Here is a 26,063-nt window from a genome sequence, read left to right on the forward strand (position 1 = left end):
CATTGAAAGTATGAGAATAATCCATAATGATTTTTTTTAAATAAGTAAAATATTTATTTGTTTTTAGTTTATAAAATGATATAAATTTATTTAATTTAACAAATGAATAATAATATCCTAATATATTTATTTTTATTGCATTAATATCTATTGTGTTTTTTTCTTTTTATTTTATTAAAAGTATCCTCTTTATTTATATAGTAAATAAAAATTAAATTGTATATTTATAAAAAAAAATAATTGAACATTTCAATATCAAATTAAATAAAGACAAAAAAGAACGCTAACATTTTTTAAATGAAAAAACAAAACATGCAAAAAGAAAATATATTTTCAGAACAAACAGTAAAAAATAATAAAATATCTAAAACAAAAAAAAAAATAATAAAATAAAAATCTAATATAAGGCTAGTGATAGATAAAAATTGTATAAAATTGAAAATTGTTTCTAAGGCATCGAATTTTTCTTTTCGTTAAATTTAATTTTTTCTTTAATTTTTATTATTATTATATTCGTTTTTATGCTAACAAAAAGTTGTTAACATTTGTTTTTTAACTTTACTTTTATATGTATATATATAAAAAAAAACTTCAAGGCAATAAATATATATTTATTTAAAAAAGAAAATGGTGATTTTTTGTGTTCTTTCATCGAAAAACAAACTGGAAGATTTTAGTTTCTTGATTTTATTATTGTTTTTGTCGAAATGCTTTTAGCATAAGAACAAAAATGTGTTTTGATTGTATTTTATACCAGTCAATTTTGTTTGTTTGTTAATTAGTTAAAGGCACATTTAAATATTATATTGCAGACAGTACAAAAACATAGAGAACAAAAATACACATATTATATATAAAAAAAACTATTAAACAAAACAAAAAACATACAATTTATATAAAAAAGAAATACATTAGTTACTCTTATTTTTGTTTAAATACTTAAAAGTTTATAGGTACTAAATTGTACCTAATATAAATACATAATAATAATAAATTGTGTGTGCAATATCTAATTTAAAAAAAAAGTTAAAAGTTAAAAATAAAAATTAAAAATAGGCAAGGCAGGGAGTGTGTGTTTCTTTACTTTTGTTTTAAATGATTAATAGCATGCACTCTGAAACAAAATAAAATTAATATTAAAAGCTAGCAGCAACTCTAGGCATTGGAGACAGGAACCCATAGAAGTTTATCTTGTTCCTTGTCAACTGAGTCTTTGATCTGTGTGCACATGTGCTTAATGCTTACTCCTGGTATAACAGCTAGAGGGGTGAATAAAATTTCAATCAGCTAAATTTCTTGTATTTTATAAAAGTATTTTTTCCTTACCAGAAATATACTGTTTGTAGTCAGATTCTAGCTTAAGAGCCCTTTCGTACATTTCTTTTGCAGCTTTAGCAGATATCTTATCGGTGCCATAACGTGGGTCCTTTATTTCCCGGATCTGTTTAGCCGATTTGAATCGCAGAAGCAGTACGATTGGATAGATCTGTAAACGTTGCAAGCGTTCAACTGCTGAAATCGATATGTCCAGGATACAATGACGACGATCCTGTATAGAAAATGAGGAAACAAAGGTGAATAAGCGAAATGTTTTATAATAAATTGTTAGGAAATAGTTCCTGAAGTTAAAAAAGGGATGGGAATAAGTCAACTTTTTCTTAATTTGTATAAGTTTTTATTAAAAAGAAACGAACTAACAAAGAAAAGGCAAACAGAGGTTCCAAAACTGTTATTTTTAAGATTTAAGAATTTGGTTAAGGCATTTCACATTCTTGATGTGCTTTAAAAAATCAATCTGTTTACTTGATATTACGTTTGAAATCGAGTATGAGCTTAAGAGTAAACGGAGAGCGAGTTCCTGGAAGTTCGAGTATTACAGTTGAATTATTTTTCAACTCGCCAGAACATTGTTTTTAAAAATATCGGAACATAACGGAAAACATTGTAGAAGTTTCAGTTATAGTTCTGTAGCTTTTTTGGACTATATTAAAAGACTTGAGCTGGTTTCAAGGGCAAATGCCTAAAATTACAGCCCGTTCATAATGGGTGACAAATTACTTGCACCGTTAGGAGTAATCCTAAGCTCCAAATAGGAGTGCTGCCTATGACGAAAGTATATTAATTTATAAGAATTGATATGTGTACTAATAACTTTGTGTGGGGATTTGGGTCGGTACGCTTAAATGAAGAGAGACAGCATTAAGTTTTTGAAATATTAAATTTTACACAGTAAATGATTCCCCATTAAACAATGTTGTAGAGATTGGAATTTAATGAGTTTATCTTATTTGCTGCCGTCGATGTTCAACAAAGGGCAAATGTTTAAACCTAAAATGCTGAGGGTAATGTTATTTGTGAAACAATAAAGGGGATTAGAAGTTTCAGAAAAAAGATAATTTCTGGAAACAAGGAAGAGTGTCGGTGACAAAACGGAGCCCCGAGGCACACCAGCGTTTATTTTGTGAATATAAGATTAGAACCCGTCTAAAACTATACTAGTATTGAACGGTCAAAGAGGGAAATTTTAATCCAACGAATAATCTATTCATCGAAAACAAATTCATGTATTTTCAATAAGAAGCTTAATACCATACTCTATGAGCCTTTGAAATATCGATTGCAATAATGTTTATTTCTCCAAAACGATGTAAAGATTTGTTTCACTGTTCGGTGGGATGAACCATAAGATCACCACTGGGCCTATTGCTACGAAGGCCTTACTACTGGTCATTAAGAAACTATCGTTCCTGAAGAAATTTTTTAAGATTATATGGAAAGAAAGAGCATTGGAACTATTAGTCTATAATTTTGAGGAGAAGAAAAATCGCTTTTTTGACACCACCCAGGAGGCCGATCCAAGTTGACTTTCTCATATTTCCAAACGGTTCTCATAGGATATCTTTTTTTTAACTGGATTTGGTGAGAAATGTTTACATATGACGCTATGATCGAATGTGTCTAGAGGCTTCAATACATTGATGGTGTATTTATTAGGGTCAGAGGTAAGAAACAAGTCAAGAGCATTTTCTGCTCCGATTTACGAATATTTTCGTTGACAAACTGAATAAGTCAGCACACATTATTTTGGGTGTTATCTGGCTCAAATAGAGAAGCCTTGAACCTGGCCGGAAACTGGATTGAAGTTTCATCCAATTTTTTCAGTTTCCTATTTCAAACTATTCACAGGAGTTTTTTCTTTCAAAACAAAAAAAGATTACTCACATTTTTGCATGAATTATTGATGGACTCCACAGTGGTGCATTCGAATTTGTTGCCTCTCCTTCGATAGTCCACAAATATATTCTCCTGTAAACCTTCCTCCATGGCTTCTTGGGAGCAATCCATTGTTGTTACTTCACACGATTTAAATAGATTAACAAAATCAATTGTCAAACGATCCATAACACATTCCGAAAGTGGACCAATTATTAACACCGGACGACGTATTGGAGCTAGAAGCAAATAAAAATAAATATTTTACACAAAACTCCAAAAAAATTTCTGAATTTTTTCTGCAACTTACAATCCAATCGTTCAACACGCTGATAGCTCAAAATCCCACCATCATCATTCAACATTCCTGAATCGGGAAAGAAACTCAATTGAGTATTGCTGAAACTTGCTATTTCTGTGGAATCCCTCGACGAGCTACGTTGGTGTTTTTTTCGACGAAAGAAAGATCGACGTGCCGATGTGCTGCCACGTCGTGCGGTACCACCATCGCAATCCACAGTCTCTCCTGAACGAAGTTCTTCTTCAACTCTGAAAATATAAATTTTCATTACAAAAGGATTAACAATAATTTTTTAACTTTAATTTACTTTGATTGACTTGGAATAATTCCGCATTCCTTGCGATGTCCTTTGGCGTCCAATTTCCATGCCCTCCAGAGGCCAAAAGTCCCACCAAATACTGTATTGTCGACATAGAGGACTTCATCCTTTACAAATTTGATTTCACCTTCATTTAAGTCACCAGTTCTGTCAAACCCCACTCGGATATAAAAAGAATCCCCTGATCTGTCCTTAATTTGCTTTAAAACTAAAACGAAAAGAAAAGATCTTCCCTTAGCCAACATCTCCACCAAAAGACAGCTAAGAATAAAACCTGCAACTTACTTTGTAATTTATTCTGCACAAGCATTGTCACTGTTTCAGTCAATTTAGATATCTCATTGGCAGCCTGCTCGGCAGTCACACATCTCAGATCCACTCCGTTGTATTCCAAAATCTGATCACCCTTCCGGATGCCAGCTCGATCGGACGGCGATCCCACCGTAACATCATGAACGAATATCCCAACTTTATTGCCACCGAACAATTTGATTCCTAGGTTTTTTGACTTGTCCATGTGCAGAGTCACGTAGCGGGCTTCTTCTTCATAAATCGTAGTCGGGATGTCTTGACTACTCACATCCGATTGATTTTCTAGGCTATCGGCAAAACTTTGATCCTTAATAGGAGTCGAGATCAGAGTGTTAGATGGAGGCATTATGCTGCTGTTGGTCAAAGCACTCGATGTGGTTATGGGGGAGGATGCTATTAACGATCTAACTGGTGGTCGGGGAGAGTTACGTGGCGTTGGAGATCCTGAGTGATTTACACTTTCCGGTTCGAGATTATTGCCGCCGTCGTATTCTGCAGAGAGAAATTCTAAAGAAATTAAAGAGTTACTCTAGAGTCACTCTAAGAGGGAGGGTTTTTCAAGGAAATCGATACTTACTCTCTGGATTATATTGCACCAGCATTGTAATAGAATTGCCACACTGGCGCAACACATTAGCTGCAATGTCATTCGTAGCCGAGCGCATGTTAAGTCCGCAAACTTCTAAGAGTTGATCGCCCACCTGAAGACCGGCACGAGTAGCAATGCTCTTCTCGGCTACTGTCGAGACGAAAATACCGCCACCATTGTTGTTACACTGAATGGTGATTCCCAGGGATTTATCGCTCTTCTCAATCGTGACTCTTCTCAGGTCTCCAGGGCAAAGAAAATCCGACGGCACATTCGAATTTCTCTTGCTGCCGCCGTGGCTCAATACCTCGACGTGTACTTGAGGCATTGGCGAGCCGCGTTCGCTGCCGCCGTGATGGTCAATAGAACCGGTGCTGTTCTTCACGCCGCTTCCCTTGCTTGCAACGCTGTGGTTCGAAGGAATACGCAGTCGTTGGTGTTCCTTTTTGCGTGGGAAGGTGCCTCCTTCATATACTTGTGAATAGCCCGACTGCATATCGTCATGGTCGCGAGTGGGGTGGATGCTTCGCCCACCTCGGTTGTAGGGATAGTCCACGGAGGAATTGTAGGCGTGATGCGGCAATGGCGGTGGGCTGCCATAGTCCATGTCAAACTTATCAGCCGAGGAGTGGGCGGCGTGCTGAGGGTCGATAGAGTGCGGCAAAGTGAGTGGACTAGAGTGACGGATCTTGTGCGGATGATGGGAATGGGGTATGTGGATAGGATGCATCTGGGAGCTGTTCGACGTGAACGTGGGGAAGAGTTGAGTGTGTCGATGCTGAGGGGCAATACTGCCACCATTGTTCATTTGATCGCGGTGAAAGAGCAACGCTCCACCCGCATGCATCCCCGGATGATTGGCGACGCCAGAAGCTATGCTTTCGCTGTCACTTGGATACTTGGATACATTCTTCGACTGCATCCCAACGACAGGAGCTGCTGGTCGCTTTGGGAAGTTCGCGTATTCGCTGATGGGCGGGCTCTTTTGCGAGAGAATAGAATCGATTGAGTTCTGGGACTTGAGCGATATCATGTCGAGGGAGTTTTGCTGTGCGCTGTTCCTGGCAAATGCCGTACTATTCGACTGCGGCTGACAGAACAAAGGCGGCTGTGGCGGTGGGCTTTTGATCATCTCGAAGAGCTGTTGCTGTTTTGTGCCAACGGTGATGGCTGCCGGAATCACTTGCTGCTGTGCCGTCTGGCCGGTTGTCTTGTACAGCAAGCTGTTCTCCATCGGAGTCAAATTCAAGCTATATCTATTCTGGTAATGGTTTGCGTGATGCTGTCTCTGATTAGTGTGGGTACTGTACTTGCCCATCAAGTCCGACGTCTTGTTTCGCATGTTTGGCGCCACCAATGGGGGGCTCCGAATCCCGACGGGTTTAGACTGTTCTAGGATTATGGGCTCCGATTCTAAAGCCGTTCCGTAAACTGAATGACGATAGGGGTAACCGTTGGTGGTTGAACTCCCAGTGGACTGAAAAAGACTCGACGCAGGGATCGGGTTCGAATTACGGTTGGGATTGTTCTTCGACGAAATCAAAGTACTAGAACTCCCAGCTCCTCCCATTTTTTCGGGTTCTTCCTTATCTACATTGATGGGAGCAGCTGTAAACAGCGATAATGGGGCACGTTCCTTCTTCCGGTGCTGGACAATGGTGCCTGTGGGGTTCTCTTGTGATGTATTGAGAATATTTGTCCTGGGCCATGTGCCCATGCTTTTCGAGGTTTCCTTATCTTTTTTACTGCTGCGTTTGCTTCGCTTAAAGAGATTCTCTTTGCTCTTTTCGGAACTCTCACTCAGCACAGAGTCCAGTGCAGCAAGAGCGTCATTCTCCTGGCTGAAATCAGCACCTGGTTTCGATATGTGTATCTTCTCGCGGAACTTGCTGAGCATTTCGGCGATTTTCGAGGGGTGCTTTGCGCTAGGTACTTTGTGCATCGAATCATTGGAGTCCGTTTGGGCTGATGTCGTAGTCATTCGGCGATGGGCATCCGGATAGCTGACATCTTGGACGTTTTTCAAAGCGAATATGGTGATTGAATCGTTCCGCAGATCGTTCAGGATGTTCATAACTTCCTTCACATTTTGAACACCTTCCATGGACTTGTTGTTTATGCTAAGCACTCGATCGCCCACATCTAACTCAGGCTCAAAGGCGGCCAGGGAATTTTGTTCGATCTTGGAAATGAACACTCCCGTGTCGAGGTTCAGGCCGTGGTTGTGGTTCTCCTGCAGATTTAGGTGAACTGTGTAGAAGTGGCGCTTACTCTGGCGAGTCCGTGACACCAGAAGGCTACATCGGGGCGCACTGGAACGCACTTCGTCCAACACCATCCGCTTGGTCATCGATTGACAGTCCAAATTGTTAACCTTCACAATCACGTCATTGATCTTGAGGTGTCCGAATGCCGGCGAGGTGTTGGTTACCCCGCAAACCAGCTGCCTGTTATTGGTGTCGTCCAGGATGATTCCCACATCCCCGTCCTGGTGATAGTTGCACAGCTCGATTTCAATCATATCGTCGGCGTCGTAGGTGCTCAGTCGAAAACTGCGACGCAGATCGTGCGAGTGGGAATTTTCAATTTGTTCCTTCAGGCCTTCGATCTCCCTTTGTGCTTCGTCTTTTTGTTTTTTGATCTTTTCGCTGTCCCGTATCGCCGACAGCAAATCACTGATGGCCTTATCGCGCTCCTTTCTCAAATTATCACAGAGAGTTTTGACCGAATCGCGTTCTTGGACGATCTTTTCTCGCTCGGATATTGCCCAGTCTCGGTGTCTTTTGGCAATATCGGTTTCCTGAATGGACTTCTCAACCTCGGAGTGCGCCTTCTCGAGGCATTTACGCAACTTTTCGATTTCCTTGAAGTCGTCTTTGCTATCCGAGAACTCTTTGCTCCACGAAGACTCTCGAGATTTCAGGAGCTCTCGCTTTTTCAACTTCATATTGAGATCTTCTATGTTATGCATAAGCTCCGAGTTGGCCTGCTGCAGGGACTTTATGTCACTTTTGTCCTTCTTCCTTTGGATCTCGACTTGGTCGAGTTCTTTTTTCACAGCCGCCAAATCATCACTCATTTTCTGAGTCTCTTGTAGGACATTATCCTTCTCGGAGAGAATCTGATTCAATTCATCCTCGACACGATTTCTATGCATTGTTGCCATTAGCAATTCGTTTGCCTTGGAGGCCAGCACGGCCTTGAGCTTCTCGACTTCTTTCTCAAGTTGATCACGTTGAATACTGAACGTTTCTCGGGCATCTCGATAATAGTTGCGTTCCTTCTTTACATTGTCCAACTCATTTATGACCGACGAAAGATGTTTCTTGAATTTCTCCCGCTCGGCCGAAATTATATTGCGATCCTTCGACAGATCTGCATATCTCTCCTTGCACAGTTGCAACTCTTCGAGAAGCTTCTCAGTCTCTACACATCCACCTTCACACTTCTTCCCACCCATTTCGCTGTAATGCTCACAGTAGAACGATCCCGATTGAGTATTGCCATTTTCACTTTCCTTCTGCTTAACTGATTCGATGAACTGCAACAATTTGCGCTCCAGAATCATATTTTGCTGAGTGAGTCGGGCATTTTCTGCAGCTATGTCGGTGAATTTATTTCGATCCTTCGAAGAGGACTCCAATTGTTTCATGGCTGCCATATATTGTTCCTGATAGAAGGCCAATTGCGATCCCATTTCCTCACAACGGCGCACAGTGTCTTTGTGTTGATGTCGTAGATTATTCAGTTCCATGTCATATTGCTGCTTCATAAGTTCGAAGGATTTTTTAGCATTTGGATTGTTGTTGGCAAGATTGGCGGCTGTTGTGCTGCCACTGCTATTCGAGGATGGTCGAAGTGTGCGATCATAGCCGACAACATATTCGGCACTCTCTGTAAGAAATATACAAAATTTAATGCTAAGATTTTGTCTCTGTTATATGTTTTTAAGTGAGGGTTTTTGTTACCTTCTTGACTACTATTGCTGGTTAAAGAAAGATCTCCAGAAGCCATTTTCAAATCATTTTCCACGATGAAGAAGATGTAAATGATAATTATTTATCTGGAAATTATTATAATTTAATTAAAAACATGTACATACATACTTTTAACATTATTTTTTGTAAGTAAAAACATTGGAGGTATTAACAAACTAGAAATTCTAATCAACCAATATTTGAACCCAAATGAAGATATTTAAGGTCAACATATTTTTCACAAAGGAAAATTGTAATATCTCCAAATTTGTACAATTCTAAAGATTCGAGTTATTTAAAATTGGGGACAATCCAAGAAGTCCTGTGTATCCAAATTGATGTTAAAATGATTTTCTTTAAAATAATGACCTTATTTAAGAAGAAAGCGTGAAATATTTGTCAATTTAAGCATTTAAACTGTGATATATTAACTTTGTGTAATATCTCCATAACATTTTGAGATATTACTTATTGTTGTCAAGCCAAGATCATTAAAATACAATTCAAAATGGAGATGATAAATATGAAGAAGTGCAATATCTCCCAAAGCATTTAAAAACTCTATTTAACAAATATTTGAGGCATTAGAAATTGTGGCTAATCCTTAAATTGAAGAAATTTTAAAATCTCACACGAATCTCGGTCATAGAGGTGACATCCTTATGTAAGGGTAAAAATTTAAAAAAAAAAAGAATTGGATTGATATAATTCGAGGTATCAGCTTTCATAGAAAAGGTAGGAACTCTTGTATGCTAATAAGCAATTTTAGATGGTGATTTAATCTAAGGCAAAATAAAGCAAATATTTGGATGATTACTAAAACTTAAATAAAAATAAACTTTCTATCACATGAATCAAAGCAATTGAAAAGTTTTTTGATTAAACTTCAAAATAAGCTTTATGTGTAACCTGCGACATTTACTTCAAAAAAGTAGCAACTTTTTACTTAAGAAATGTTCAATATCTCCAAATTCTAGAATAATAGCTTCAAGTTTTTCCTTGCTTCGAAATTTGATCGTACTTTTGTACATCCAAATCATATTGAAAAAAATATTTCCGAAAAAATAATGCAATATCTCCAACGTCCAAGCTTCTTTTATAACTTTTAATCTTAAAACTTCGAGTTATTTGTTATTGTGGAGAGCCAAGGAACACAAATATTTTAATATCCAGCAAAACAATAAAGCTTTAAGTATTATCACCTGATTCACAAAAAAAGTGCAATATCTCCAAGTTTTTGCACTTTAAAAATGTGAGCTATTTCCTATTGTACATAATCTTAAATATTTTGGTAACTAATGTTTAAGTCAAACTGAAGGTCTTTAAGAAGACTACTATTTGCTATCATTACGGAAATTTCAAGACCCTTGAAAGACCGAATATCAAATTCAAAAACTTAGTGTTGAAGATGTCCACCTCGTTATAGTATAAAATCTGCAATATCTCAAATTTTAGCATTTCGTAGCTTTTTTGTTAAAATGTCGAGCTATTGGTTATGGTAAATAATGCAGGAACCCACAAAGAGCACACCCAAACAAAGGCCTAAGATATACTTACCAATTAATATATACAAAATCTGACGTAAAAGCCCAAAGTATTTGCTAAAACCTGACCCGATAAGACATTCGACAATTAGAAGATAGACAGCAAGTGAGATTGTTTCTTAATGGTTGCTTTGATTAACCAAAAAAAAAAAATGCCATTTCACTCCTGTCTTGAAGAATTGAAGAAAAACCAATTCGCCACTTATGAATGACTTTGGTTGTTTTTCTCTTATCACCAAAGCGATTTGTTTTTTTTTTTTTTGCTGTTGTATTTGCTTGTGGTATCAATTTTATTAGGCTAAAGTCGATCAATTCTTATCTGATTACGTGAAATTTAAGTGTTACATTGAATAGGTTGGTAATGACGTGAGAACAACGTGTGTTTAGTTTAAAAATATAAAAACTATGGGGAACTTGGAGACGCCAATAATAACAGAAACAAAAACCTTATCATTATAGCAAAAATAAAAAAAAACAATGCAAACAGGTAGCAAATTATTATTAACCATGGGTTAGTTATCTAATTAAGATCGACGACGACGCCGGAAAAAATTGACAGAGAGAGGGAGGCCGCCTCTAATTACGTCAGATAATATTTTTAAGCCAAAATAGAAAAAAATTTAAAAAACAATATTTCAACAGACTCTTGGCTCTTTGGCAAAACAATTGACTAATTATTGCTTTTGTCTGTGCTCTGTCTATCGCCACAATTTGCTGGTTTGTCACAATCACCAGAGCATAGATAAAACGCGGAACGGAATCGTAAAACTGATGGAGCAACTGGGCAAGGAGAGGTACAAATGCAAAAGCATCGACTTCTCTCTCTCTGAACTTAAGATAGAAGCTCTATCGAGCTGCTGTGTTGTACTTTCTTTCGCAAATACGAAAAATTGTAAAACAAAAAAGTAAACTCCAAACAACGAAGAACGCAAAAATAAGGAAAAATACAACAAAAATAAATTAAAAGAAGTTTCTTCATGTGTTCATGCACCAATTAGCAAATTCAAGTTAATTGAAAGGTGCAGGCAACAATAGTCGTGGCACTGGCAGCACCACCAGCAAAAGCACCAGAGTCGATGTGGAGTGACAATGGCAAATGAGACGTCGACAACGACGAGGAGGAGAATTTAGCAACAGCAAAAGCACCAGCACCACCAGCAGCAGCAGCAGTAGCAAATGGATGGTGGATGGATTGGCCAAGTATATTGAGTTACCGCAGAACTGGTTTTTTCGGTGGCTCTGGTGGCAATAGACTTGTTTCTTTCGGCGAAACTTCTACCAACATACATACATATATTACACTAAACTACATATATTACTTTGTTTTATTTTTTATTAGGTGGAAGAAAATATAACTTACCAAAGTAATGACTCTGTTTGAATATTTATATATAAAATATTGTTTTATATATAGAACACGAATCGCGGCAGCGGCGGCGGCGACCCTTCTGATTCTGTTTCAATTCTTCCTTTCCCGTCCGTCGCCTCCGTTGTCTGTAGTTAGCTGACACGAAAAAGAGATGTGTATAAGATGCTTGGAGTTGACCTAAAACTTTGGAGATAGTCCTCCTCCTCCCGGGAACTTTAGGTCTGTTTTATTTTAATTTCTCTTCACGAGACGAGACGAGAATGAATATGATTCAAATCACAAAATTAGATTTCTCTGTCCACAATAACAAATTCAAAGACGAGTTATTAGAATTAAAAAATATTGCAAAATTTCTTTTCCTTTTTCTTATTTTATTTATATTTTTATTTTTATTTTGGAGGAGCAAATATAAGAATTGAATTGAATTTATCACAAAACGACGGCGAAACGAAGAGAAATAAGTAACAGCAGCAGCAGAATATAGAAACGGACATAAGACAATAAGAAAAAAAATAAAAACTAAAGAAAAGAAAACCAATGACGTTAACACACTGACGAGACTGCTTTCGCTTTGTATAGAGATGCAAAATTAAATAACTTTTTGGGGCAAACTACGATTGGAGATATTGTAAAATCAATGAAGCACGAACTGGTTTGAAGTTTGGTGGTTTGGATTTTTGCAAATTAAACGATGCAAACAAAGTTTAAAATGAGAATTTAATAAAATTAAAATAAAAAACTAACTGCGAAGGAGGAAACTAAATTTTTCTCTGTGGCACTGCACTTGGAAAATTTTCCTCTGCTCTGCTGACAAAGTGACAGATGACGGAATTTGATGTAGAACAGTAACATCTTTCTAGTTTGAAGTGTCGCCAGCTTACGGGGAGAGAGTGAACTACAATAAAAAGCTTTCCAAAATTCGCTAAGGTGGAAATGAAATGAGAATTTGTTAAATACGAAGGAAATTTTTAATTTGCATTTGAAGTAAAAACAATTAGGGCTATATTCAAAATATTTGTTGATTCATTAATTTAAGCAAATATTAAAGTATTTTGTATGAACTCAATCTTAGAGAAATTTTAAAGCTTAGTACACACGATTAACATATTTAAGAATATTGTCGACATTGACCTAAAAGGTATTGACTGCTAGTAGCCAACTTCACGTTGGTATCAACTGTTCCTTAATACTACTAGCCCTTCTGTAGGTCCGATGGAAATATGAAAAAACTTTTAAACTTTATTTTTGTAAAGTGTGGTTCAATTTTAATGATTTTAAATGAAACAAAAATTATTTAGGAAATTATTCAAATTTTTGTATTATTATAATATTAGTATGATTCAATTATGTATGGAACAAAATATCGGCCAAATGGCTGCTGCGACCTCCATTCAATTGTATAAGACGCTGAGGCATAATTGAGGTTTTATGCCAATTATGTGCCGGCTTAATAATCTTTAGCTCTTGAGTTTTTTTGACTAATGGACGTACAAATACCCTAAAGAAGTCCACATGATTAAGGCGGCCAATTGTCACTGCCATGTAAGATAACACGATCATTGAATTTGTTGTGCAAAAAGAGCCATTGTTTTATTAGCTGTGTGGTCAGTGACACTGTCCTGCTCAAACCACATACCATTCACATAGATATCTTTCACTGCTGCTATTTCTTACCACTATTCTGACCATTGACGACACGACGCTTGAAAGGATCAAGAGGCTTATGGCTGAATCACAAACACGCTTCAGCTTCGGCTACATCTGTGTTACGGTGGGCCTGGTTCGAGGTGGCTTTGAATGACATTTCTGTTATGTCATCCCTTCAAAGAGCAAATATTTTGTTTGTTGACATTTTTTTTATAGCTGTTGAGTTGTCAGACAAAGCAAATGTTCAGATAATTGAACTAGAATTTCCGTTTGGAGTCACATTACGTTACATTAAGTTCTCTTCCTTACGATTGTCAAACGAAACGTGAGGTCGAATCTCAATTGTGATAGCATGCATTGAATTTCTGTGGCTAAACTCGTAAACGTCAGTTGAAGCCGAAGCCGAAGTGTGTTTGTGATTCTGCCATTAAGCGTGTAAATGAAAGTCTGTTTAGATTATGTTCATCAACGACGTGCGTAAGAGGTACAATTGTTGGTGGGTAGCTCTTCAGCCATGCAGCAATATGCACTGTTGTTTTTACATTTCCTACAGGCCAGGTTAGCTCAAATTTTTGCAAAACACATTTGGACGATTAAATTGACCGAAAGAATCATGCACGATATGAGTTTTGATTTGAACGAACATTTTCATAATAAGCCTGAATAACTTTAAAGCGTTGGCCAATTGTGTATAATACAAATTGAGTAAGTCTGAAATTGAAAACCACGACGTTAAGGTGCGGCTTACATAGAACATCGGTCCTTAAAATGTGTCCAACCTTTACTTTAGTTCTTAAGTTTCCTTATGTAAAGCAATGAAACAACAGATGGCGTTTAAAAATTAATTCTAATTTTTCCGCCAAACCTATAAGAAAGCAGCATAACTTAAGAAGGTTAATCACTTTTAAGGGGGAATTCCAATGTGAATAAAAATCTACTAGCAGTCCATATCTTGTAAGTCCATGAGTACATATAAAAACCGTATTTTAAAATCCAATGCACCCAAAAAACTACGTCTATTTCGTGTGGATTTTACCTGGTGGCGCCATTGTTCCATGATTTTCCCGCAACAAATCAAAGCAAATTGGACATTTATGATGCGTGCCTAAAAAAGGTCACGGCAGATATTTAAACAATGTTGTTGAATACTTCAAACACAGTAAGTCTTATTTAATGGGATTCGCTAAACAGATAAATAGTTATGCAGTGTATAACGAAAAGTAAATTTGCGAAAATTCCCATTTATACAAAATTATGCTATCAATTTTAATTATAAAATGCTAATGTCAAAAAAAGTACCAAATTAAGCAATCTATTCCATTTATCTGTCTATTAAATCAACTGTTTGCCATTACAAATAAAATATTAAAATTTGTCAAGCTATGAAGAACTGCTAAGGCTATAATAGTTATTTTGGCATTATCAAAGGAGTACCTAATACCTTATAAAAAATGCGGAATCTTTGCTTCCAGACGCCAATGCATCTTTCCACGGTTCAGCATCCGTTCAAAACTTGGGTAAAGAGAATATTAGTACAAGAGTAACCACCATCCCCAAGCAGACGACCATTGAACTCCCCATTATCAAGTCTTTGCTTAATTTTGCTTTCCCTAAAAAATCGTGAGGCATGAGTGCTGCCTCTCCAGCGGCAAACAGAATCATTATTTTTTAGAGATGCGTTGCATACTACTTGGGTATTCAGCGAGTAGTAGCCTCTTTTGTTTTTACAGTACTACCCTGATCGGCGAACTACTTTTGGGATCCTTATGTCCCCAACCACCTTTGGAAACTCCCTTATTTGAGAGAACTTGTTCAAAGTTCGAAAAAGAAGTTTGTATTCTAATGAACAAAGGTCTTTTGAAAGCTAATTCTCTTTCCACTCGCTTATAAATTTGGCAAGGCGTAGGTTGGTTAAATCCGTGGATGTCTGCTCCATCCTCTTGAATCTATAAACAAATCATAAAAGGTACGAATTTCGAATTGGTGTGAACATTTAGTACTGAAAAGAAAACAAAACTTATAGAAATATCTTTTGTTCAAATTTTGAACCCCTCTTCTCCTTTCCGTTTGTTGGCTTAAAAGAGTTTAGTAAACAAAAATCAAAAATAAGTTTTTCAAACTGGATAACAGTTGGATAAAAAGTTGTTTGAAACTTAATTTTCTTATGTGAGCAGGGACTAATTTAATTTCTATATTCTGTTTACAGCTTCAAACATGATTTTTAACATACCTGACATTAAAAAGCTTTTTTCCCAAAAAGTCAAATACAATTGACACCTGTCAAAATAGCCCCAAAAGAAAATCACGAAAAAAAGCCATTCACCATCTCATCACCAGCATTTTGATCTGTCTTGTGTGTGACCACCCATTAAAATTTCATTACACTTTTTTATTATTCTACTTCGAAAAACAAGAGAAAAAATAACTCAAACCCAAAATAAATAAAAGTCAACTTAAAATTAAGTGAAAATCCAATTGTTATTAATTCAAAAACTCTCAAAGCAATTGATACAAAGAAAACCCCAAGCAAATAAATTCCACATAAAACACAAATAGACACGAAAAAACGCTGTGATATCTTTTTTTTGGAAAGGAAAATCAAGAACCCCGAGAACTTTAAAAAATGGTGAGTAATAATTTTTTCCTTCTTCGTCTTCGTCTTCCTTTCGTCTACTGGCTAACAGAGCTACGAGCGACGAGCTATCCGTTCCGTCGTGCCCATAAATTTATAAAATTGAGAAACTGGAAAAAGTATGTCACACCCAAAAGGAGGCACAACAAAAACATTGAAGAATTGAAAAACACACCAACTGTAAACGACAACGACGATGAGAGATAAATACAAAAGTTACTTAAATTTATCGAGACATATTTGGTGATAAATGTTTGAACTCAAGAACCTTTATGTTTATCTTATCACTTGAAAGTGGCAGAGGGAAAAGACCTTTTCGAAGGGGGACTTGAAAGTGGAACGCACAAACAAGCAAATTCAATGCCAATGAAATCTTCCAAAACGACGAGAGAACTCGATAATATTGAAGATTAGCAAATTAGCGAGGCAGCAATGACCTTTCACGAAAAACAGGTTTTGTTTTCTCGCCTCTAGTCACCTGTTATCGATACTTTCTAGGGGAACTTTGTGTTCTTCGTCATGACGAATTGTTGATGAGAAAATTTCAGGTTATGACGATGCTTTCTTTAAACGCTCTTTGAAGGAGTCCCAAATAAGCTTAGAGTTAGCAATTGAAATAAAGGTCGAAATTAACTCGTGATTAACACAAACAGCAAACCCAGGATAGAAAAATTCGTCCTTAGGAACTAATACAGACCTTTCAAGAGGTGTTCTTAGCTTTCTGTTTTAACTCTTTCTCCTCGTCTTAAGTTTAATATCTATAGTCTTCGCTTGGCGGATATAACTTTTGGGTTTCCACTGATTTAGGGTCGAATTAAGTATTTCTTGCAAATGGTGTAATGCCATGCCTCTGCTTTATATGAGCAACCTCCATAGATTTTCAATAAAAAGGTTTATTTTTGATAGCACAAAAAAGGAAAATACAGATATGTAAATCTTAATGAAGACAAAAAGAATTAAAAAGATTTAGAGAGTAAAAATCGAATGGAGATATACATTAAAAGTCTTCAGAAGTCGTGGCTTAGCTTGTAAAAAGGACAAAAATCGCCATTCACATTCAAAAATAAGCAAAATAAATCCTCTACCTAACAGTGGAGCCAGTAAAGTCGATAAATTCCTTCCTGAGTTCTTCATGAGCTTCTTTGATTATGACCATGGGGCTTTGAGCTTTGAGCAAGCTTGCGAGAAAGTGCTGTCACCGGGTAATTAGAATCTTTTCCTGGGCCGACTAAAGTCTAGACCAAAGATAAATTGGTTAATCTAAAATAAAAGAATAGGAAAGTTAATCCAAACCCAGATCTCAATCATTTCGACAAAGCTATAGAAAAAAAGGTAATTTGAAGCTCAAACCTCTGAACTGTCAAAGGCTAAATTCAAACCTATTATTTAAAAACCACAACCACTTCTTCTCCGGCGACATAGATTATAAAGATCAATACCAAAATTGCCGGCACGTTAGCTGATTTGATAAAAGATAACTTCCAGGTGGCTTTTATGAACGACGGAAGACCTGTTAAAAGGCTGAGTGAAGAACAGTGGTAAAAAGTAAAAAAAAAACGACAAAACACAAGATATTCAAATCATATATCGCAATGTCATTTGATTTAGTGAGAGACATGTCCAAAAATAATTTACCTAATGTGCTGGAATGCTTCTTGACTCAAATGATGGCAGAATCATTTAAATTTCGTTCACTTTGACAGAGAGAGAGAGCCAGTTAAGTAGGTTAGGTTAAAGTGGCTGCAGATTCAGAATCCACGCACTTAGGCCCATTGAGATACCACATGAATCTAGAGAAATACTTCTTACTAGTCGAACCATTTTGAGATTTCTATAAAGCGAAGAAGATATTTGATATCATTTTTAGCTAGTTCATTTTTTTATTATCAAAAGAGTAGTAGAGTAGTAGTAGTAGAGTAGTAGTAAAAGAGTAGGGCAAGTGCAGAAAAGGTGAGAGATGGTTTCCTCTTCTTCACCGTCCATACAGCTCCTGCAGAAGTCATTTGAGGCTACACCAAGTCGTATTGTGTGTCTTCCTATAAAACAGTGTCCCGTAAGGACACCTATGTAGGAGCTAATATGAAGTCTGCTTTGAGATAACAAGTCTTTAGAGCGCTTTAGGTCCAGTGAAGGCCATATGAGTTTTGTGGATGCGCATGTTGGTAAATTGTGCCGCCTAGAGTTTGATTTCACAAAAGGTGTTTCTTTTAGCAGAAGTTTACATGTAGCTATCGGCATGACGGTTCCATTTTTAGCAACTTCATCGGCTCTACAATTTCCCGTGACGTCTCTGTAGCCCGGCACCCAACAGAGGTAAATGTTAAATTGCTGCGGCATCCCCATAAGAGACAATGGACAATCGAGGGCCGTTTGAGATTTAGTTGAGACACCGTCAAGAGATTTAATAACAGCCTGACTGTCAGAGAAGATGCGGATATCAGAAGTTGATATCACGTTTCCTCTTAGCCAGGAGAGAACCTCTTTGATCGCTAAAATGATCCGCTTGGAAGACGCTTCCATGATTAGGGAGGCGGAATAAGATGCTTAGATTAAGCTTTTCAGAGTACACACCACTACCAACTCCCTCATTTGTCTCGGATCCATCTGTATAAAAATTAATGCTTCTGTTATCCAGGCGTTTTTTGTCTTTCCATTCATCTCCGGATGTAATGGATACCTGAAAGTTTTTTTCCAAATTGGGGTTTATGAATAGTGTATTCTATGTACTTTGGTATAGAACCAAAGAGGTTCAAAATGATGTTGGTCCATTGAGATGAGGCGTTGAGTCTTTAACTGTACACGCTCCCACTTGTTTGCTGAAGATGTCGATGGGTGTCAGATGGAGAAGAGTGTCTAACGCTATTGAGGGTGTGGCTCTCAATACCCCGCTTATGCAGAGACAAGCAGTGCGTTGGACTCTGCTGAATTTGTCGTAGTATGTGCCTTTCTCCAGTGCAGTCCTCCATACTGCAACCCCGTACATAAGTATTGGTCGGATGACCGATGTGTATAGCCAGTAGGTTATGCGAGGTTGAAACCCCATTTGCTTCCTATGGCTTTCTTGCAAAGGAAAATAGCTACTGTAGCTTTTTTAACTCTTTCCTGAATATTAGATTTCCAACTTAATTTTGTGCCCAATATCAGACCAAGAAATTTGTCTTCATTGGTAAAAATTAGTAGTACACCTCTTATTGAAGGAGGTACAATTACTGGGATATTGAATTTCCGTGTAAAAAGGACGAGGTCTGATTTTTGAGGATTAATACTAAGTCCGCAGTGATCAGCACATCTAGTGAGCATATTGAGTGCGTTTTGGACGAGTTCTCTCAGTGTAATAGGATGTTCTCCTATGTCGACGATAGCAACATCATAGGCATCTGCAACTACTCTGTAGCCTCCCCTTTCAAAGGATATTAGTAGTTCGTTAACCACTATGTTCCACAGGAGAGGAGATAGAACACCACCTTGCGGAGTGCCTCTAAAAACATTAGAACCTCAAATACTTGTGAACAATATCAAGGACAAAAAAACTGGTCAAAGACAAAATTTCAATATCTAGAGGACATGAAAAGGATGCTTATTAAACAATTTATTAAGTCACTGTTTGAAGTCTATGTACCTGTGGCAGAGTCTCCCCAGGTAAAATGTATAAAACTAGATGGCCACAATCGAAATAGTGCTCTCCTCACTTTTTATTTAAACACTCAATTGTCAGATTCAGTATAACACAAAATTACTGAATATGCCTGCGAAAAAGCTTCATAAAGAACTGGCATTGCAAACAATTGGAAAGAAGACTTGCGGTAGCTATAAAAAGCTCATAACGTAGCCTCTGCGATATGAAAATGCGGATCATTTTCATGCATTTAGCGGACCAAATCAAAAAATATACGACGTTGGTTTTGATCAAACGGTTTGAGTTCTTGTGTTCACTGCCTTTTAAAACTATAAGACTGATCTAAGTCCTTATTCAAAGTACGATGTAGCGTTGTCTGTGAATTGCCTAATTTCAAAGATCGTCAGATATGATTTTTTGCAAAGCGCATTTTGGTTAATAAATTTACACAATTCAAGAATTCCAAACTAATCTTAATTTCTCCTCTTTTTGTTTTTTCTTCTTTTTTATTGCAGACGGAACTACAAATGGATTGTGCCCTCGACCTAATGCGTCGTTTGCCACCCCAGCAAATCGAGAAGAATCTCATTGATCTGATCGATCTGGCTCCAGATCTCTGCGAGGATCTCCTCTCGTCCGTCGATCAGCCCCTGAAGATTGCCAAAGACAAAGAAGTTGGCAAAGACTATTTGTTGTGTGATTACAATCGCGATGGTGACTCCTACCGTTCCCCATGGTCCAACACATACGATCCCCCACTCGAAGATGGCCAAATGCCATCCGAAAGACTACGCAAACTCGAGATCGAAGCCAACTACGCCTTCGATCAATACCGTGAGATGTACTACGAAGGTGGTGTATCCTCAGTGTATCTCTGGGATCTCGACCATGGTTTTGCAGCGGTGATTTTAATTAAAAAAGCTGGCGATGGAAGCAAGAAAATCCGTGGCTGCTGGGATTCGATTCATGTTGTGGAGGTGCAAGAGAAAACGACTGGTCGAACAGCACACTACAAATTAACTTCGACAGCCATGCTGTGGTTGCAGACAAACAAACAAGGTTCGGGCACAATGAACTTGGGAGGCTCTCTAACCCGTCAACAGGAGCAAGACGCCAATGTGAGTGATTCGTCACCGCACATCGCCAACATCGGAAGAATGGTCGAGGAGATGGAGAACAAAATTCGCAACACCCTAAATGAGATTTACTTTGGCAAGACAAAAGACATTGTCAACGGACTGCGAAGCGTTCAGTCCCTATCCGACCAGCGAGCGCAAGCTGCGATGAAGAAGGATCTTGCCACAGCAATTCTACGTCGCAGTGTTAAGCCTGAGACGAACTGAGAAGAGGGACAAGACGACGAATCCGAGGACACACATCAACAAGAAGAGAATTATGACAATTTCTAAGAAAAACAAAAACCGCCGCCGCCACCGCCTCCCTCTCTCAGTCGTCCTGAATCCAACAAAATTAAAAAAAAAAGAAAAAACAACCAGTTCCAGCGCTAAGTCTCTTTAATTTAAATCAATCAAAAAATAAATAAAACCACAAAACTGAACCCTACTATAAAATAATTAAATAAAATAAAATTAAATTAAATAAAACACGAGTGAGGTTTATCGAATGATACAGAAAATACACCTCGCTTGTTGAGTTACAAACAAAAACAAAGAAAAACAAAATAATAATTTACTTTTAGTTTATCATAAAAACAAAACAAAATAATTTACAAAACTGTTTGCATTTATATCGTATCGAACCACGCTGTTCCTGTTGGCTTATATATTTTTCTTTATTCTTTTTTCTGTGTTTTTGTTAATGCTTCGCGAACGAACTCTTCCAATTCTTTGTTCTTCTTATTTTTGTAGTTCTTTTTTATATTATTTGTATTATTATTAATTTTTTTTCTATTATTATTATAATGTAATTTTTTTGTATTGTAATTGAAAAATGAAAAGAGAAAAACTGAAAGTCTAACCGCATTGGGTATTTATTATTATATACATACAATTGAGTTTATAAATACATTTTTTTATTAATTAATTATTGAATTATTATTCAGATGAAAATAAACAAAACAAGATATAGAAAAATTTCGAAATAAATTTAAAGAGAAAACAAAAGAAAATAATAAAAATTAAAAATGATAGAGGAAAAAAGATTTTAAGATTATGAAGAAATTAAAATTTAAAATATAAAAATGAAAACAAATAATTAAAAATTTTATAATATGTACCAATATTATTATTAACTTAAATAAACAATTTAAGAAATTATCTGTAATTTCGGTTGGTTTTAGTTTTCGAGGTGAAAAAAGGGAGAATTCAACAATTGGAGGTAACTGCATGGGTAAAATAAATTAATTTATTCTTGGTCCAGATCTGCTAAAACACAGATTTCACCTGTTTTGTATTCCATGGGGCAAATTAAATTGATTTATTTTAGATTTAAGATCAAATCTGTATTTTTCGGCATATTTACTCCTCACACAAATTCTTATAGAATTGTTAAAAAATGTTAAGATGGGAATTTGACAAATTAACCGCACTCTTTAAAACGTTACACTTATACAGCGGTTCTCAATATAGAAATTTCACGCGGAGCACTTCGTATATTAGTTAAATAATTATATTATATGCATATGGAGTTTCTTTTAAGAAGAAATTAAATATCTGAATTTGGGACAACTGCAACCGAATATCAGGCTCTTCATCGAGACGGGATATATATTTTGTTTTGGTTCCAACACATACACTGCATCAAAAAATTGCACGTACATCTGACTGTTTAGTGAAAAAATGCACATACTTTATCAAAAATACTTATTATATATTTATTTTTTCATTAATTATTTTCTTTGTTATGATAGAAGTAAAAACAAAATAAAATTCAGTTACATAGACTTCATAGGAATAAAAAAACAATAACAAAAAGGGAAGAAACTAAAATTAACATAAAAAAATTGCACATGCACTTTAAAGTTTATTAGTTAATTGCTTCGTTTAATACCTAGTATGGTAACCTTTTTAATAACATTCTTTAAACGGTTTTGCATGGACAGGACTAGTTTTGAAGTCACTCCCGGTGGAATTTTGTTCCATTCTTCAATTAAAACGGCTTTCAGTTGATTTTTGTTTCTTATTTCCGATTCTCGGATTTTCTTTTCCAAATAATCCCAAAGATGTTCGATGGGATTTAGATCTGGGGATTGAGGAGGATGAGGCAACTGCGATTTCACATTATACAACAGCCATTCTTTCACAAGCCTTGAGGAATGCTTAGGGTCGTTGTCTTGTTATCTTTTAGTATTTGCAGATAAACCATTTTATCCATCGTTGACTCAACAAATACTAAATTTCCCACCCCGCTAGCCCCCATCGCTCCCCAGACCATGACATTTCCGCCTCCATGCTTCACTGTTGGCTGCATATTTTTTGTCTCCAAGGCCGTGTTTGGTTGCCGCCACACAAACCTTCTTCCATCCGACCCAAAAATGTTGAACTTACTCTCGTCAAGGAATATCACGTTTTTCCAGAAATCATCCGGCTTCGAAACATACGCATTTGCATAGTCCAAACGATTTTGCACGTTTGTCTTCGAAATATAAGGCTTTTTTCTTATTGCACGTCCTTGATAACCCTTTGAATGCAATACGTTCCGGACTGTTTGTGGGTTTAGTGATATTCCATGACTTACTGTGATTTCTGCAGCTATCTTAGGAGCACTTATTTTTGGGTCAACCTTCACCATTCGTACGATTTTGCGTTCCATTTTGTCATTTAAATTTTTTTTTTCGACCTCTTCCTGGGGCCATTTCGAAGCTTTCGTTTTTTTCATAATTTTTTATCACGCATTGAATAGTTGATTTGGATCTCTTAACAATGGATGATATTTCAGAATAACTTTTTCCATCCTTTTTGAGATCCACAATTTGTTTTTTTATTTCAATAGGAACTTTTTTATGTGATGATTCCATAACTAAAAAAAATTTAAAACGCAAAAAGCCAGATCAATTAAACATAACAGACTGAGTAGGAGATTCAATCTCATGATCGTACGAGTTTTTGGCTTGGAAAAGAACCGTTATTTCATTTCTGTAGAAAAAAACAACAGTGTACGTACATTTGTTTGGTGTACGTGCAATTTTTTTATACTTATAGAAACATATGTTTATAAAAAAAAAAGTTATAAGAAGAAAGGTCGAAATTTGTGTTACCTATTAATACTGTACTTGCATCTATGTATCATTTTTTGTTCAAAATAAAGTCAATCGGTACGTGGATTAGGTTATAAGTACATTAAATGTAATAATTTTATTTGAATTTGATTGATGTACGTGCAATTTTTTGATGCAGTGTAGAGAGAACACTGATTCGCACATGTATGTTGTTGCAAACGGCAGAAGAACTCGTCTTTCAACATACACCAGAATTCTTATGTAGGCTTCTTTGTTGCAAAAAGTTCTTTTATCGAAAAATCTGATGTCAGGTCAATCAAGCACTCAAACTACAGCGATGTCAGGGTAGGTGGCTTTTCCAACGCGGCAGAGTACGGGTTTATAACGCATACGTTTTCTTTAATGTTCAGGTGGAATTCGTCTGGAAAATAGTGGAACAAGTTATCCAGCAAACCTACTAGGTGGATATGAATCTCATTTAAAATATGTTTCTATGTTTCGATTTTTTACAGATTCAGCCCAAAATTGGAATTTATTTTTAAATGCTTCTATTTTGTCATACTGGCATCGAAAGCAATTATTGCCTTTCGCTGAAGTGATACACTCAAATCATCTATTTTTTAAATATATCTGACATATATGGCAATTTCAATAACCAACGCTCATTCCACAACATGTTACCCAAATACAAAGTTGTCGTCAATGATTAAATTCTAAGTTCAAACTATTATTTCGAAAAGCCTTACTTCTGCGTGAAGAAGTGTAGACGTATGTATACTACCCATCCCATGTCATCACACAATACTTTAAAAAGCCTTCTGCTCTATGGCCGCGATTTAATAAAGTTATTTATTTTCACGCTTCCGTCCAACACCTCTTTGAGGAAGACCGGCATTTATTTCATTGCGAGGGCATGGCAATGTAGAACGCAATGTTTACTGGTGCATATTTTAACAATTTGCTTTATTCTTGAGACACGGCCGGCACCGGACGTTTTTTCGTTTTCAGCAATGGTATGGGCTTCGGAAACTTACCATTTTTGTTAACTGTCTTTGATTGATAAGTAATAATGGTTTGAGATTTAGTAAGTTCAGCATACTTTCTTTTGAAGACATGTGGATGAATCGTTGCACAGTGACGTTTCATTCTTGCTGGAAACATTGCACTCATTGACACACTATACATGGACTGCTAGTAGCCAACTTCACGATGGTTCCACTTTTAACGGACAAAACACTAGCGCAAAGAGGGCTATGCGGAAAAATTGTGTAACATTTACATTTAATACTCACAGTCACAGCGCACAGCCTGCTTCTGCTTCATTTTGCCAAAACTGTCAAAATTTTTCAATAACATACAAAAAGAAAACCTGGCATCGTTTGTCTTCAACAAATCATACTAGATGTCAATACTTTCTATGTCAGAAAAAGCTTATTTCAACTAAATACAAACAGATGTCGCTAGATATTTTATAACTTCTTTTGTCACTGTGCCTGGAAGGGCTAATTAGAAGTGGAACCATTTTTATTCAAATTTTGTATGGAAAATTCAAACCACTAGCTGTCCATGTATAGTATGTCAATGAATACACTGTTTGGCAACACTTTGGCTGCGTTCAATCTCAGACAGATAGGGTATCAGGATAACCTTTTGTTAGTGTTTTACGTGTTAAATAACAGCTGATCAAAAAAAGTTGAGATGTCAGAAAAGGAATCCAAAGGTATCCAAGAATTTCTGGGGACATACCCCAGATGTATGTATATGTATGTATGTATGATGTATCTGACAGACATCTGATTCAACACATGTTTGAATTTCAAGAAACTTTAAAATTGATTTCAGCTTTTTGTATTTGTTGGTAAACAAAAAGATACAAAATGTAAGTTGATGTTCTGTACATAATAGACGACAAACAAGCTGTTTTCCTCCGAATTTTAAAAGGTAATTATGATCTTTTTCTACTTCGAAGCTTCAATGTTTTTGTGCTTTTTGTGAATAGCTTCAAGTTGTTTTTATTTTTTGTAAGCTACCTCAATACAGCTAACCAACTCGTTCAAAAAGGTATCTAAAAATCCACCTATACAAGATAACCTATTCAACACGAGATTGAACGCAGCCTTTGTCGCAAATTACGCATTGAAGTTAGTTGTTACTTGTCTCAGCAAATTCAAATATGAATGGTGGAAATATATTATCATGTTGTTTGACTAACAAATATATGATATAAAAGAGCTTAAGATTTTTTGTTAATAAGTTAGAGAAAGTTCCTTTTTTGTTTATTTTATAAATATACCTAATTATACTATATTTTTTATTAATTCATTTATATTATGTTATATTTATTAACTATTACTCAATGAAATAAAA

At 36.3% G+C, this 26,063-nt stretch overlaps 2 protein-coding genes across 3 annotated transcripts; one reads left to right on the top strand and one right to left on the bottom strand.

The window, feature by feature from the left end:
* Window positions 1-426: 426 nt before the first annotated feature.
* LOC129948853 (disks large homolog 5) lies at window positions 427-12,426 on the bottom strand. Of its 2 annotated transcripts, none has more exons than XM_056059968.1 (9): window positions 11,616-12,426; window positions 8,703-8,797; window positions 4,723-8,628; window positions 4,119-4,637; window positions 3,822-4,041; window positions 3,524-3,762; window positions 3,223-3,452; window positions 1,327-1,549; window positions 427-1,259 (listed from the first exon to the last, which is right to left on the bottom strand). In XM_056059968.1, the coding sequence occupies exons 2-9, from the start codon at window positions 8,746-8,748 to the stop codon at window positions 1,156-1,158; spliced, it is 5,487 nt and encodes a 1,828-aa protein (XP_055915943.1). In that variant the 5' UTR covers window positions 8,749-8,797; window positions 11,616-12,426; the 3' UTR covers window positions 427-1,155. The 2 variants fall into 2 exon arrangements, with proteins under 2 accessions (XP_055915943.1, XP_055915942.1); XM_056059967.1 differs by having other exon boundaries at window positions 4,119-4,652.
* A 3,157-nt stretch (window positions 12,427-15,583) lies between these two features.
* Window positions 15,584-21,123, top strand: LOC129951258 (F-actin-capping protein subunit beta). Its single transcript, XM_056063342.1, has 2 exons — window positions 15,584-15,897; window positions 20,035-21,123. The coding sequence occupies exons 1-2, from the start codon at window positions 15,895-15,897 to the stop codon at window positions 20,860-20,862; spliced, it is 831 nt and encodes a 276-aa protein (XP_055919317.1). The 5' UTR covers window positions 15,584-15,894; the 3' UTR covers window positions 20,863-21,123.
* The last annotated feature ends 4,940 nt before the right edge of the window (window positions 21,124-26,063 follow it).

The sequence above is a fragment of the Eupeodes corollae genome, chromosome 3 (genome assembly GCF_945859685.1).
Source record: "Eupeodes corollae chromosome 3, idEupCoro1.1, whole genome shotgun sequence".
NCBI lineage: Eukaryota > Metazoa > Arthropoda > Insecta > Diptera > Syrphidae > Eupeodes > Eupeodes corollae.